At 41.3% G+C, this 15,923-nt stretch overlaps 1 protein-coding gene across 1 annotated transcript in view; it reads left to right on the forward strand.

Annotated features, from left to right (window-relative positions):
* Positions 1-15,923, forward strand: part of LOC126175800 (C2 domain-containing protein 3-like) — a 75,717-nt gene that overhangs the window by 46,530 nt on the left and 13,264 nt on the right. Inside the window, exon 10 of the mRNA XM_049922784.1 lies at positions 6,250-6,426. Coding sequence (XP_049778741.1) covers positions 6,250-6,426 — 177 coding nt within the window. The remainder of the gene's footprint in view (positions 1-6,249; positions 6,427-15,923) is intronic.

The following is a 15,923-nucleotide window of genomic DNA, read 5'->3' on the forward strand; positions in this document are numbered from 1 at the left end:
GTTTCACACTATAATGATTGTGGATTTATAGCCATTATCAAATGCATAGGTGAAAACACATCATTAAATATCAGGTATGTCCAAATGACATGTCCTTGTTGAAATTATGTCATTCAGACATGTTGGGTATTTAATGACTCTTTTCATGTTTGAATTTGATAATGGCTATAAAGTTGAAATTGTGATAGGATAAAATAAATGAATTATAAAAAATTTACAGACAAGAGGAAGCAGTTCCACTAAAGAAGTTCATTATGCTTGTGTCCCTTAGTAAAAGAGAAATCATCAAATTTCATATAACTTTATTTGATGAAAACTTAGCGTAAAGGAATTCTGTTATTAACACATTATTTCATCTTGAGGAGAAGTTTGTAGCTGTTACTTTTAGATCAAATTTACTGGAATCCTTGTATTCTACCTTGCTATTGAAGACAACTTTTTTCTGAGCCAGAACTCTAATTTCAAACTTGGCTTTAAGATTTGCAGTGTTTCTTTCAGGTAGCAGTAAGGGAAATGAGATGCTGGTTAATTTTGTGATGTTAATGTGTCAGATAAAATTTAATATAAAAATAGTGGTAATTGTTAAATTGCCATTGCATTGAAGCTGTGCCCATTGTTTTAGAAACAACGTGGTCTAGAAAGTTTCATATAGTGTCTGTATTATGTTCAGTGGTGGCTTTGATGTTAGGATGGAACTTGCTGGAAATGTCAAATGATTGTTCTTTTTCTACCTTTTTACCTAGGAAAAGTTCAGTTGTGTGATTACAGTGAATGCTGTAGTCAGTACTTTCTTGTGGTCAGAATAAATATTAGTGAACACTCTAATGAAGTTTGATTACATGACCAGAACTTCTGTCTGTTCATAAGATTTGTTCTTAAATTGAAAATCATTATGTTTAACACAAACTCCAGAAGATCTTTAACTCCTTTATTGAATTGGTTTCAACTTTTGCTTATGTTATTTAGTGATGGTTCAACAGGAATATTTATATGCAGATCTACAATATCAGAAGTTACGGGCCTTATTTATGTGAGTATCTAAATGTTGAAGACTGACTATGTGAATTAGGTGTTTTTATAGCTCCAAAGTGCATCAAACTTCAATATTGAAAAAAAGACAGACAAGATATTATAAATGACATACTGTTATTTAAATATCTCAGTTCTGTAAATTAGAATAGATTAAAGTTGTCACATGTTAGTGTCACAGGTTGAGTGTAATATATATTTTTGACAGTGCATCTGTTATTGGGGGTCATCTGGGAGTCATTCTCAAAGTATCAGATTTGTCAAGATTGCTACCAGTTCCTTTTTATTACTATGACTGTATCCAACATTTCTACACTGTCATCATTGGATTTGTAACAGTATGAGATGTTCATTGTGGTGTCAAGCAATTAGTGTACTGGGACATAAGCACAACATGTATGGTTTGATTGTGTGTTATGTTATTTGTGATATATTGATGTTTCTTGCCATTTTTCCTTTGATGGAAAATCACTACATGACTTTCAGTGTTGTTACAAGCATATACATCTAATAGTTTTATGAGATCTGATGATGACAGTGTAGATCTGTCGGAACCAGTCATTGTAATAAAAAAAAATACTAAAGACATTGATAAATTTGATTCTTCAAGAGTAATACGAGTCTAATATTCCTGATAACAGAACTGATTGAAATGTGGAGTAAAATTTGTATTCCTTGAAGCAGTCCAAAACAATGTGATTGAGGTTTTAATACCTCAAAAGTAATCCCAGTAGCTGTGAAGACATTTATCTCATAATAGGGTAAGGCAGTCAGTTACTTTCCCACAGGAATTTAAAGATCACTGGTAGAACCACACTCACAACCACTCGCATCTCAACTCTTTGTAAATTGATACCCAAGAGGGTTACAAAAAGTATTATGCACTGCAGAATATCTGTACTATAGGACCAATGATTCCTATCCAATTAAAAAACTTATGGGAAATCATTTTTGTAGAGAAAAATTATATCATTCAATAAATAGCATGTAAGAATGTATCAGCTTCTTCATACCTACCATTTCACACAGTGTATATTCATAGTGATGTGTGTTACCTGATGTTTGCATTCTCCCCACCACATGAGAGAATCCCATTGATCTTGAAAACTGGTTTTGGTGTTTGCTCTTGGGAGATAAATGGTGGTACTAGACTCCATCCCTAGTAATGATGTGGAACAGAAATGGTACTGCTCCTTCTGATTGAAAGGCACAACCATTCTTTTGAGTCCCTTGCCACTTCTTTAATTGATGTGGGACCCTGTTTGAACTTTATTATATCAGTGTGTAGAAACATAGATTGCAGCCAGCTAAACAAAACTTTATTTGTCTATGATGTATTGATTTTCCTAACAGAGGGAGGTGTCCTGCGTTGGATTTGACTTTCTGAAATCATCTACGTGGTGGTGTGGGTTAGGGTCCCAGGTATCACACCCTGCTGCCATTTATCAAAAGAGTCCTCCTCTATGAGTAACTGATGGAAAAGAAATTCACACGTTGTACTAAAGTCTCAAAATATGGTGTTGTGCAGCACTTTGGTGTAGCGTAGTGGTTAAAATACCTTCCTGACATGGTGAATTTTGTGGTTTGAATCCTGTCAGATGTTTTATTCAATTAAATGGATTAGACACATCTACCTAATAGTGTGTGGCATCTCCTTTTCTCTAGTGTTGTGGCATGACCCCCACAAGATATGAAAAGCATTGAGGAGCCATTATGATCCATCACCACTGAAATTCCACCTACAACTTTCAGAGATTGGCCTGAAGTACACCCAGTGTGCACACATTGCGCCCAGCAACATCCCAGAAGTACTTACTAGGATTAAGGTCAGGTATTCTTGGAGTGAAGGGGGCTACACAAGCACCCTTATGTGTGTGGAGCGTTCTTCAAATTGTTCTAATACAGTTCAGGAATGATGGGAATGTGCGTAGTCTTGTCTACAATGCAGGTCATCTGCAATGTGCTGTAGTCGAACAAATGAAGGCAAATGGTCAAACAGTTATGGACCGAGGTAGACATTGGGGGGCTACTTTTCATCTCACATAGACATCCCGTGCCCAAGAATTCATCCAGTTGCTCTGCCTGCTAGAATGATCCTTGTTTGGCAGATGGGATGTGCCATATCAAATACTTTTCAAAATACTCCTGTGACCTCACTAATCCGTGTGCTGTGTGTTAGGCAGTGAGCTGAGTTTCATGTGTGTGACAGGGACTTGTAAACACTATAACAAGAATGTGGTTCTGAATAATATCGTTTCACATCAGTTGTTGTCCGTAATTGTATTTGTGGGCGATATGCTGCACTGAGGATTGTCTATCCTCTGTGACACTTGGCAGCAGTCGACAGTCACCTTTGCCATCAGTACATTGTTGCAGTAGCAGCTGACCAATTGACTCTGGTGGCAGGAGTTTTCCCTTAAGTATACTCATGTTAAAAACCAGTGCTTGCCCAACCCATGACATGGAATTTTGAATGTTTGAGGCACTCAAATTGTGTGTGTAGTCAAATCTTTTGATATTGCTTGTCATGCCCATCTTGTGATCAAATGTCACATAGATAGCTAGCAAATGGTTTAATGAATCCCAGTCTCATGTCAGAGTATTCCTTTTTCCATGGCATCAGAATGCTTTATCTTGAACACAGTAGCTGATTTAATTCCATTGCTCTTGGGTGTTTTTCTTCCATATTTTAACTTGGATGGATTTAATTTTTTTCTTTTTCCCAATTACAGTAATCATAAAAGACGAATGCATTTGCTTGTGCATTTGTGCATGCCATGATCCTGTTCGGGAATGGGGGGGGGGGGGGGGGGACTGACAGTAAGCTTGTATCTTTACAAGATATATGTCTTTACTGCTGACTTTCTTCATGGCCTTCCTCAAGTTTCTTTTATCTTTTATGTGTCCAGTTTACTTCACAAATCCTAGCTATTGGTGTCGACCAATTTAATGATGTGTATCTTGCATTTTAATTCATCAGACAAGAATATGGTTCATCTTAATGATTCATCAGACACTGAATTATCATTAACCTTAAGGCTAGGTAGGGCTGTTACTATCTGAATCAAGATCTTATTTTTATATTGACTGTGCACTGTGAGTTGCTGCTCTGTGGCCTTTTCAAAGGAATAATTCTAGCATTTGCTTAAAGTGAATTAACAAAAAAAAGTGGAAACATAATATTGATGAGTGGGTGGGGATTTAAAGTTTAACCACTACACTACTCACTCTTATCAGTACATGATGTCACATTCACCTATGAACATGTGACATGTTTGACTAGTTTCCTGTCTATTACTTGGGGAAAAAACTCTCTATACACTCGGGCCCGAGTTTTGTTTATTGAACATTTTCTTGGAAGGGCAACAGACAGTTTCCATACTCATAGATTTCAAGAAAGCATTTGACACAACACCAAATTGCAGACTGCTAACAAAGGACCAAGTGTATGGCATAGGTTCTCAGATACGTGAGTAGCTCAAAGGCTTTTTAAGTAATAGAGCCCAGTACATTGTCCTGGATGGTGGGTGTTCATTAGAGACAAAGGTTTTGGCACAAGTGCCCCAGGGAAGTATGGTAGTACCACTCTTGTTATCTTTATACATCTGATGGATAGGGTGAGCAGCAATTTTGTCTGTTTGCTAAAGGCCGTTTAGTGTACAAGAAAGTGTGATCTTTTAGCAACTGTAGGAGGATACAGGATGTATCTCTATCTGGTGTGATGAACGGCAGCTTGCTCTAAATATGGAAAAATGTAGGTTGATGCAGGTGAGTAGAAAACACTTCTGTAATTTTTTAATTCAATATTGATGGTGTCCTGTGTGATACATACATATCTATTAAATATGTGGGTATAATGTTACAAAGAATTGGAACTGAAATTGGCTGTGGCTTCCTTGAAGAAATAAAGTGATTTAACAAAACAGGGGAAAGGTAATATTGATGAGCGGATGGGGATTTAAACCTTAACCACTACGCTAATGTCAGTTTTAGGAAAGAAGAATGGTTGATGTTGATTTATTGAGAATTAGTGTTGGTTATCTTTGAAGGAGATGTACAGAACACTGATGTGACCCATTCTTGAATACTGTCCATATGTTTGGGAACCTCACCAGGTTGAATTACTGAAATTTATTGAAGCAGTTCAGAGGTATACTGCTAGTCTTGCTACCTGCAGATTTGATTAACACATGTATTTTGGAAATGCTCTTTAAACTCAAATGGGAGTACTCGGAGGGAAGAGGATACACTTTTTGTGAAATACTGCTGAGAAAATTTAGAGAACAATCATTTGCAACAGATGGCAGAACACTCCCTACTGTCACCAACATATAGCTCGTGTAAGAACCATGAAGACAAGATAGGGGAAATCATTGCTTATACAGAACAACAATGACAGTCATATTTCCCTTGTGCCATTGGCATGTGGAACAGAAAAGGGATTGACTATCAGTGGTACAAGCTACCCTCTAGCATGCTCAATATGGTTTTTTGGGAAACTTGTATGTAGATGTAGATCCCTGATCATAGTTCTGAATTGACAGAAATCAAAAGCCTTCACATGTCTAGTGTTATATTCTTGACCACTGCAAATCTGACATCTCAAACAATAATGTTACTGTATGTTGCATCATTGTGGCTATTACGTAATGAGTGCCTTGCTCTGTTGTCAGTGTTTTTGTTTTGAAATGTTAGATGTAGCAAATCTGGGACAATCAAAAGCACTATGTCTGATTTCTCAGAGAAATGGGCTTACAAAAGTTGCTAAAATATACATCACTACTTCTTCCATAGATGCTTGGTGCAAAGCATATGAGTAGTGCCAGCATTTTGTAAGGAAGGCTGAGTGTGTTCCACTTGCACTGGTCTTCTTCCTAAGGCAGTGTGTGAATTGAGCAGAGATTAGTCCTGTAGCCACAAATTGTATAGTTTCACTTGTAACTGGCCCTTCATTCTGTGTATCATAATTTATGCTTTGCTTTTCTATTTAAATTGTAGTGTTATAATTTTCTCATTTTCCAACATGTTTTCCATCTTTTGTTTCAATCCAGTCTTGCAATCCTAATAACACTGTAGTTTTTGGTGAAAATGGTTACAATTTCTAAATTATTTATGTCTGACAACCAAAAAGTTACGTATTACTTAAGGTAAGGTTTTCTGTGCAACATTTATAGTGTTTTCTTTGAGGTACTCAGTTTTCATATGCTACCTCATTTCCAGAAAAGCAAGTCTCTGATATTTAAGATTTGGATTAAAGCAGAGACTTCAGGCAAAGAAGAAGATAATATACTTGGACATGTGTCTGTTGACCTAACTGTTCTGCTGTTTGGAATGCCGTGGATATCTGGTTGGTTCAACATAACAGATTTCACTGGAAACAACAAAGGGCAAATAAAGGTAAGAGTGCCTTTGTTTGGCTGAATGGAGGGAAGAGTACTAGAAGACAAATACGATCACTTATGAGGACAAGGGTGTAAAAGTCCATACATTGAAGTTTGTTAGTTCCAAAGAGTTTTGATATACTTGTTGTGGCTCATTTAAAAAACTGAGTGCTTCAATAAAAGAGTCCATAACAAACAAATTTGAAGTAGTGTCATGCAATATTAAAAGGTGCGTATGTGTGGTCCATTTATAGTCCATTATACAGACTAGGCTGAGAAGCAAACCTCTCCTTTCCTCTTTTTTGAAGCACAAGAATGATGCACAAACTGGTGAATTCTACAAAAAATCCGTCAGTTACCATTTCAGATGTGCATGTCTGCTGAGACAACAGGGATAGGAGACTCACCAATTCTGTGTTTCTGTATTCAAGCACTCTCATTTTTTGTTCACCCTTTGCATTACAGGCACTTTTGGACACAAATATGTAAGAGTATAAGGGATTATTGAAAAGTACTTAAAAAAAGACTATGTCATATAAATTACGCAGTTTGTAGTTCCACTGTTAGAAAACATAGTAACAAACACTATTATATAGAATTGTATAAGCAGTTGTGAAGTGACTTTGATGTTGCAGTGTATGTATAACTTTTCCTCTCAACAATGATTAAAAACAAATCATTCATGACTTTTGTATATAATGCTCAAACTCACCCAGTGAATGAAAAATTAAAAATCTAGTTAAGACATGTCAGATAAAATAATATTATTACCAAGAAGCCTGATGGTTTAGTTTATACAAAAATATAATTTCATCTGGTCAACAAGGAAAGATACTGTAATAGCTTTTAATTGGCATTTAATAGTGTGAACTTGAGTTGTTCTTCAATTTTGTACTTATTCTCTTGATTTGTCATATTTAATGGAGTTCTAATTTATTGCCTTTCTGTTGTTTTGGTGAAAATAATGAACTAAAATCATGTTAAAAGAATATATGTTTCTGGCCTTTATACAGATAGGTATTCAATGGATAAAATGTATGAAACATTCTGAAAATAGTTCTAGATGCTCAGAGAACAAATACTATGGAACTAAAGTATTTCAACTATTGAAGTAAGTAGAAAGGTCCTGCTTTCCAGCAGTGAACTATGGATGGGCAAACCACTTTAAAATTTGAGAAGACTGTAAAATTCCTGTAAGTAAGTTTTCATGAACTGTGGAGTAAATAGAATGTATTAAATAATGGCAAATGTCTTATAAGTGCACTTGGGCCCACCCAGGGGGCTCACGGTTCTTTCATGAGATCGTGAGTGCTGCAGATGGGGCCCTGAGCTATTGCAGTCAATTCTTCCTTCCCTGGCTGCATTTCTTTTACCCTGCCCTCCCTCCCTATCCTCACTCCTTCCCCGTTGCCCTCCTCCTTCCCCTCTCTCGGTGTTCTGATTTATGTCGACCTGGGAATCCACCTGGTTACCTGTATTGGTTGCAGTTTTGTTCTTTTTGCCTGTTCTTTCATCCTTTTTGGCGTTTAGGTGCCCACTTGAGGTTTGACCTACACTTCAAAATTTCCTGTTTTTAGTTTGAGCCATTTGGGGAAGAACTCTCTCCCTACCATCTATGGTGTGGATTTATCCCCCCTTTCCTTCTCCTCTCCCTTCCCAGCTGTAGCCACCTTCCACCCTGCTAGGTCACCAGCACGTGTAGCCAGTCCATGTGGTAGGGCTGTTATGTACCCATATGGCTGAGCCCCCTGGCAACACAGGGATCACGCTACTGATACCTGAGCTGTTGCCTCCCGATATATGCCAAGGAGGTGTTGCTTATCTTCTTGGAGCATCAGAACTCCCGGCAACAATTGCCATCCCAGACAGCTCTTGCTCTGGCTGTGTGGCGCCCATGGGGAGAGCCCCTGGTCGGAGTGGGTGAATGCTTGGCACATGAAGCACGTCAAGCTGCAAAAATCTGGCCATTCTCAAATGGCTGTCTCTTCGAATGGTGAAGGATATTTGAATGCTGCTTTGTATGACCCGGCAACCTTCCTTTCCCTGGCTATGCCATGGGAGGAGGGCCAGCATGCCGTCTTGGGATGAAACCCTATCCCCGTTACCTCGTCTGTACTAGGACGGATGGGGACACATTCACTGCCACAAAGCCATTGTTTTTCGTGGAAAATATTGAGGACAAGTTTGGTGAAGTGGAGTCTCTTAATCAGATGCAGTCGGGTTCACTGTTGATCAAATCTTCTTCTGCCACCCAATCCACAGCTCTTCGTGCCTGTGATAGTCTTGGCAATGTTCTGGTGTCCATTACTCCTCACCAATATCTGAGTAGGATCTAGGGAGTGAGTTTTCATAGGGACCTCATCCTGCAAACTGATGAGGAACTCCGGCTAATTTGGAGCGGTGTGGCGTTCATTTTGTTCGACGTGTGCAGAAGGGTTGCAAAGACATCTGCATCGATACTGACGCCTTCATTCTGGCTTTTGAGGGGGACACCATCCCACAGAAAGTCAAGGTTATATGCTACATATGTGACGTGAAGCCGTACATCCCTCCACCTATGCGGTGCTTTCGGTGCTTGCGTTTTGGGCATATGTCTTCCCGCTGTATGGTGGACCCTCTGTGTGATGACTGTGGATGCACACTCCATGAGGGAAGCTCCTGTGTTCTGCCACCTGCGTGTGTCAGTTGTGCTGACTGCCATTCCCTTACTTGCCGGATTGCCCGGCTTACAAGAGGGAAAAGAAGATCCAAGAATACAAGTCCCTAGATCGCCTGTCTCATGCTGAGGCTCACTAAAAGTATGAGAGACTCCATCCAGTGTCATTATCTTCAACTTTTGCCTCTGTTACATTATTTCTTCCTCCTACCTCCACCTTACCCAAGCCCCATCTCACTCTCCTCTTCCCTCCCCTGCAGTTCGCATGGCCTCCCCCGTCCAGGAGCTGCTCCTCCTCCCTGGCCGAAGAAGTGCCCCCACCCCCCTTCTTCAGCACCTGCCGATGATCGGGCTCCCTCCTGGGACTCCTCTCCCTCAGTCTCTCAGGCCGGAAGACTCCTACCACCACTTGGCCATGAGATGCACCGTCTGTGCACCCTAAGGTCGCACACTGTCTTTCGGTTCCTGATCTTGCAGATGCCTGTACTCCCTCTGTGCCCTGCCCTCCTCCACCTGTGGAAGAGGAAAAGAAGAAACATAAATCCCAAGTCAAGGCACCCCCTGTGCTCCGGAAGTGCCATCTCCCCCCTCGCAACCTGAGTCTGACGTTTTATTTATGGATGTCACCACATCCTTGTCGGTGACGACTACTGACGGAGAGACATGACCTCCTTTTGGCTTCTTTATGTCTAACTTGGACTCTTGCCACACAATCATCCAGCGGAATTGCAACGGTTACTATCATCACATACTGGAAGTGCGTCTTGTCTCCTCCTATTCTGTGTTCTGTCTTGTTCTTCAAGAAATGCATTTCTGTGATGGCCACTCTCCAACATTTTGTGGTTATCGGGCGTTCTATCAGAACCATGCCAACCCCAGGATAGCATCTGGTGGGGTCTGCACTTTGGTTCGCTCTGATGTCATTAGTGACTGTATCCCCCTATGTATAAACTTGGAAGCAATAGTGCTCCGAGTGCAAACGACTCTGGCAATCACCATTTGCAATGTCTACCTTCCTCCAGGTAGGGCACTTCCTTATGCTGAACTGTCTACCGTATTTACTCGAATCTAAGCCACACTTTTTTTCTGGTTTTCGTAATCCAAAAAACCACCTGCGGCTTAGAATCGAGTGCAAAGCCAGCGGAAGTTATGAAAAATTTTGGTACGTGCCGCCGCAACTAACTTCTGCCGTCGAACATATGTATTATGTAGCGCTACGCAGGCATGCTTTGTTGGCACAAAGATAAATACTGGCGCCAAAACCTCTGCGTCAGTAAATAAATTAAAAAAAAAAAGTGGAAGACGAGCTTTTTTTCTCCGCCTCGAGTTTCGACCACTGCATTTTCATACATTATCCAACGAAGTAAATACAAATTCCGTATTGTTCATCTTCGAATGTAGCACAATTTCAGTGTACTATGAAAATCTGACTGGCAAGACTGTTTGGGATGTTTGTCAATATGGCCAACTCTACGTTCTGAATTTTTTCCTATCTGTGAGAAGAGATGGTTGCTAATAGGAACCTGATGAAATTTGATTCACATACAGTATTCTCTTCACCGTAAGAATAATACGAATATAAACATTTTGCCATGTATTCTTTGGTGTTTGCTGCTATCTCATTTAAATCCTGTCTGCCTAATAAACTACGAAACTAGAGTGAGACAACAGCAAACGCGGAAGAATATACGTATCGTGTCATGTTTATATTCGTATTACTCTTATGCCTAATAGTGATACAGTCAGAAATAAAGCACGGCAACTGACTAGATTTTTAAATCTAAGATGACTAAATTCTGTGCAGAATTTGATGTAATAAAGAAGCGGCCGCAAAGATTTTCAAACGGAGAAAAATTTTCGCCTAACTCTCGTTCAGTACTTGTTCTATCATACGCAGTCTATTATTTGGTTCTTGTTGATCATTATCAAAGAAAGCAGCAGTGTAAGTAACAACAAATAGCAGTCTCTTGCCATTGTTTCGCTAATGAGACGATTCCTCTCTCTCTTTTTTTTTTTATTTAATTGTACGCTGCGGTAGCGCACACAAAAGCAAGCCATGCCGCGAGCCGCGACAGGCCGTAAACACGCACTATCAGAATGCGACAAACAATGCATGACACAGTGCAGTAATGCATTTTCAGCTTAAGAGTGACGCAAACACCTATAACAAAGAAAACGACACTTATCAGATCAAACCAAAATAAGCAATCGATTCAAACCAAACGAAGCACGTGAAAAAGGAAGGGTACCCGTACAAATACGGACGGAGCGCCTGATGCATAGCAATGGCTATGTGCTAAAGATTAACTGCTAAGCTTACGACTCGAACCAAACTACTGTAGCTGTATCGTCATTCATTCGACCTAAATTGTGTCTCATATTACAATGGACCAACTTGTTTCGATTTAGAGGTGTGGCTTTTCTCTCCCCTTGAACTTCGAGTCTCAAATTTCAGGTGCGGCTTAGATTCGGGAATTTTTTTTCCCTTTATTTCAAGTCTCATTTTTCAGGTGCGGCTTAGATTTGAGTGCGGCTTAGATTTGAGTGCGGCTTAGATTCGAGTAAATGCGGTACCTTAATCCAGCTACTCCAGCCCCTGTTCTCCTCCTTGGGGACTTCAACACATACCACACCTGTGGGTGAATTCCACTTCAACGAGTAGGGGTCTCCTAATTGACCAACTTATCATGGACCTCAATTTGTGTGTTCTCAATGATGGTTCCCCTACCCACTTCAGTGCTGCTCATGGCACCTTCTCTGCTATTGATTTCATGATCTCCTCCCCTGCCCTCATGACTTCCTTACATAAGTCATCCCATGATGACCTTTGTGACAGCGACCAGTTTCCGGTGATGCTATTGTTTCCCTGCTGCCGCCAGGCAGATAGGCCCCCATGTTGGTTATTCCTCAGGGCCAGTTGGCCTTTATATACATCTACTGTACACTTTGACACCTCCCTCTCAAATTCCATTGTTGTAGTTGTGCAAGGTGTGTCTGCCACTATTCTTCATGCTGCTGGCCCTGCTGTCCCCCTATCCACAGGTGCCCCTTGTCATCGACTGGTACCATGGTGGACCCAGGATGTCGCTGTTGCTGTCTAGGACTGCTGACAGGTGCTGCAGCAATTCAAGCAACACCCTTCACAGACCAGCCACCTCGCTTTTTAAGTGTCACCATGCTACCTTGTTGAGCGGAGTAAAAAGGAATGCTGCGAGCGCTACATTTCCTCCCTGGGGACGTATGCCTCTGCCTCACAGGTTTGGTCCAAGCTCCGTAGCCTTCTGGGCTGCCAATGACTTTCAACTGTCCAGGGTCTTAACCTCCAAGGTGCTCTTTGCACTGATCCATTGGTTCTCGTGGAACACCTCACAAAACTCTTTGCAATGGCATCAGCATCCTCTTTCTATCCTAATACCTTTCTCTGGCAGAAGTGCAGAGTTGAACAGACTTCCCCTCTGTTTCATCCTGCACCATGCTGAGCCCTATAATGCACCCTTCACTGAATTGGAATTCTTGCAGGCTCTTACCTCTTCCTGAGACATGGCCCCTGGCCCGGATTCAATCCACAACCAGATGATCCAATACTTGGACGTACACCAGAGGCAACATGTCCAGCGTCTTCAACTGCATTTGGTTCGCTGGTGCTTTTCCATCACAATGTTGAGACAGTATAGTTATCCCCGTCCTTAAGCCCAGGAACAACCCAACGCCTCTTGACAGCTACTGCCAAATTACCCTGATGAATATACATTGTAAACTGCACGAGAGGATTGTCAGCTTCAGATTATTTGGGTACTCGAATCTCAGTGCCTTTTGTCCCCATATCAGTGTGGCTTCTGGGCAGGATGCTCTCCAACTGACCATTTACTCAGATGGGAATCAGCCATCCGATAAGCCTTTACTCACGGCTGGCACCTTGTCGCAGTCTTCTTAGACCTACATAAGGCATACAACATGCCTTGGCACCATCATATTTTAGTTACCCTCTGTGACTGTGGCTTCCGTGGTCCTCTTCTGACTTTTATCCACGAGCTTTTATCTCACTGTGTTTCACGGGTTTGAGTTTTCACTTCACTCAGCACCCCTCAGATTCAGGAGAATGGTATCCCACACAGTTTGTGCTAAGTGTCACACTCTTCCTTATTGCCATCAGTGGGGATGTGACCTCTGCTGGGCCTCTGATTACCCCGGCATTGTACGTCGACGATTTTTGCATCTGGTGCAGCTCCCACTTGGTAGCATGTGCTGAGCGCCGACTCCAAGGCGCCATCTGATGCGCCTCTGCGTGGGCCACCTCCCATGGTTTCCAGTTTTCTCCCTCCAAAATGTGGGTTGTGTGTTTTTGTCGTCGACCTACAGTACACCTGGATCCAGAACTTTATTTAGGCGACCAGCTCCTCGATGTTGTATGGGCCTTATTTTTGATAACAGGCTGACCAGGCTGCCCCACATTCGCCACTTAAAGAGTACATGTATGCTGAAGCTTAGTGCTCTCCGCCTCCTGGCCCACACATCTTGGGGTGCAGACTGTTCCACTTTTCTCCATCTTTACCGTGCTCTGGTCTTGTCCAGACTAGATTATGGCAGTCGGGTTTATAGCTCAGTAGCTCCTTCCACTTTGAAACTGCTTGACCCTGTCCATCATTGTGGGGTACGTCTGGCGATTGGTGCGTTTCGCACTAATCCCATTGATAGTCTCCTCCCCTAAGCGGGGGTTCCCCCTGTACCCATGCAACGGAGCAAACTCCTTGTTTCTTATGCAGTTGCCATTCGCTAATTCCCTGACCATCCTGTGTACCCTGTGCTCTTTGCCAATAAGGGATATGTCCCTCCTAACATCCACCCACAGGTGGGACTGCCGGTTGGCATGTGTCTCACTTCCCTCTGTCGGGATCTCCATCTCCAGTCACTGGACTGCACCCTGTGTCTTTCCTCCCATATCCCCCCCCTCCCCCCTTGGATGGTGCCTAGATGCCTAGACCACAGGTTAGGACCAATTTACTCCAGGGTCATAAGATCTCTCTCGCGTCTATGGTTTTCCAGCGTTTTATATGTGCCATCCTTGCAGAGGTCCAGGGTGCCACCATCTTTTACACTGATGGTTCTAAGACTATTGATAAGGGGGGGGGGGGATATGCTTTCACGTCTCCTGCTGGCTTCGAACATCAATTATTGCTGGGATTATGTAGTGTGTTCAGAGCAGAACTTCTAATCATTTACAGGGCCCTCCTTTTTGTATCTCAGGCCTCCCTCCACAGTGTTTTAATTTGTTGAGACTCAATGAGCAGCCCACAGGCTATCGACCGATGCTACTCTCGTCACTCTTTGGTCTCTGCTATCCATGACCTCCTCTCTGCCCTTAAGGGTGCCGCCTGTTCAGTTGTCTTTCTCTGGGTCCCAAGTCTTGTGGGCATCCTAGGGAATGAACTGGCTGACAGTTTGGCTAGAGAAGCAGATACTTACCACCCATTTCCTTTCATGATTCCAGGGAGTTTACTGCAGTTTGGTGCTCTTCCTTATGCTCCTCTTGGAAGGAGTCCACTGTTTTATGTTGTTTACTCATTGATCATACCCAGCTCACCCATTGTTTCCACCTATGTAATGATCCATCCTCACAATGTGGTTGTGGAGCCAGAATGACAATATCCCACATATTGGTGGAATCTCCCCTTCTTTCGGCCCTTCATTTTAAATATAGTCTTCCTGATTTCTTAAATTTAATATTAGCAGACAATCCAAGGATGGTTGAACTGGTGCTCAGTTTCCTCAGTGAAAGTGGTTTTTATTTCCAGATATAAGGATCCACTTTATTCTTGGAGCAGGGGCAGATTGGTTGTGGTTGGGACTTCTTTTCCAGTCTTCTCAGTCTGTGACCCTATGACTGCCTCCTTTTGTCCAGTTTTTAGATTTGGTCTCACCTTTTATGCCTTTACTGTGTGTGTTTCATGTTCATTATTTTATAATTTGACTCCCCTGACTGGATCTGTCTACTTTTAGCGGATCCTCTTTCTTCTGTGACTAACTTTGGAATCACAGGACTGATGACCTCGCCGTTTGGTCGCATAACCCCTCTTAATTAATCAATCAATCAAGTGCACTTGGGAGGTGAGAATCTAAGAATTATAGTCAAGAGAACTTGCGATATGCAAGATATGAATAGAGAGTAACAGTGAAATATAACTATCTTACTATTCTGTCTAATAAAGAGGGAGAAAATTTCTACTATCAAGTGGCAGCAGATACAGATATAAACAGGAGATTACATAAACCCTATCTTTTGAAACTTGATTTTCTGGCAAAAAGGACTATGCAGGAATTAAATGAAAAGTCATTTTGGATGGAGGGTCAAAGGAGACATGGTAGAACAGGATGTGAAGAATATTAATAGTTGAAATACTTTGCATGTCTTGCTTTTCTCCTAGCCCTCAAACAAGAGAGCTACAGTTCCAAAAATTAAATATTTTTATTTCCTTCCTTCACACTTTCTTAAGAGGATTCAGAGCCTGCAGAAACTAACAATTTAGAATATTTTGTTTTAAAGATTTAAGTTTATTGGGAGATTGTAAACTGTTATGCAAGTCAGTATCTTATAAATTTGTCTAATTCCATTTTCTCTCTTTCATTTGCTATGATTATCTCATCCCTTCATTTTTCCATACTCGTAGTCCTGCTTCATTGTTTTTACCCAGGGAATTAGATGCTACTGCTAATCTATTTGAAACTGTCTAACACCTTTTGAGAAAATTTTTTAGTTTTAGGATGATATTATTAGTGAATGTTTACAAATAAGTAGTTGTCAGTTTTGTGCATCTGTTAAGTTGTATAATAATGTAGTGTAAGCTGACTGGACAAAATAT

The sequence above is a fragment of the Schistocerca cancellata genome, chromosome 3 (genome assembly GCF_023864275.1).
Source record: "Schistocerca cancellata isolate TAMUIC-IGC-003103 chromosome 3, iqSchCanc2.1, whole genome shotgun sequence".
NCBI lineage: Eukaryota > Metazoa > Arthropoda > Insecta > Orthoptera > Acrididae > Schistocerca > Schistocerca cancellata.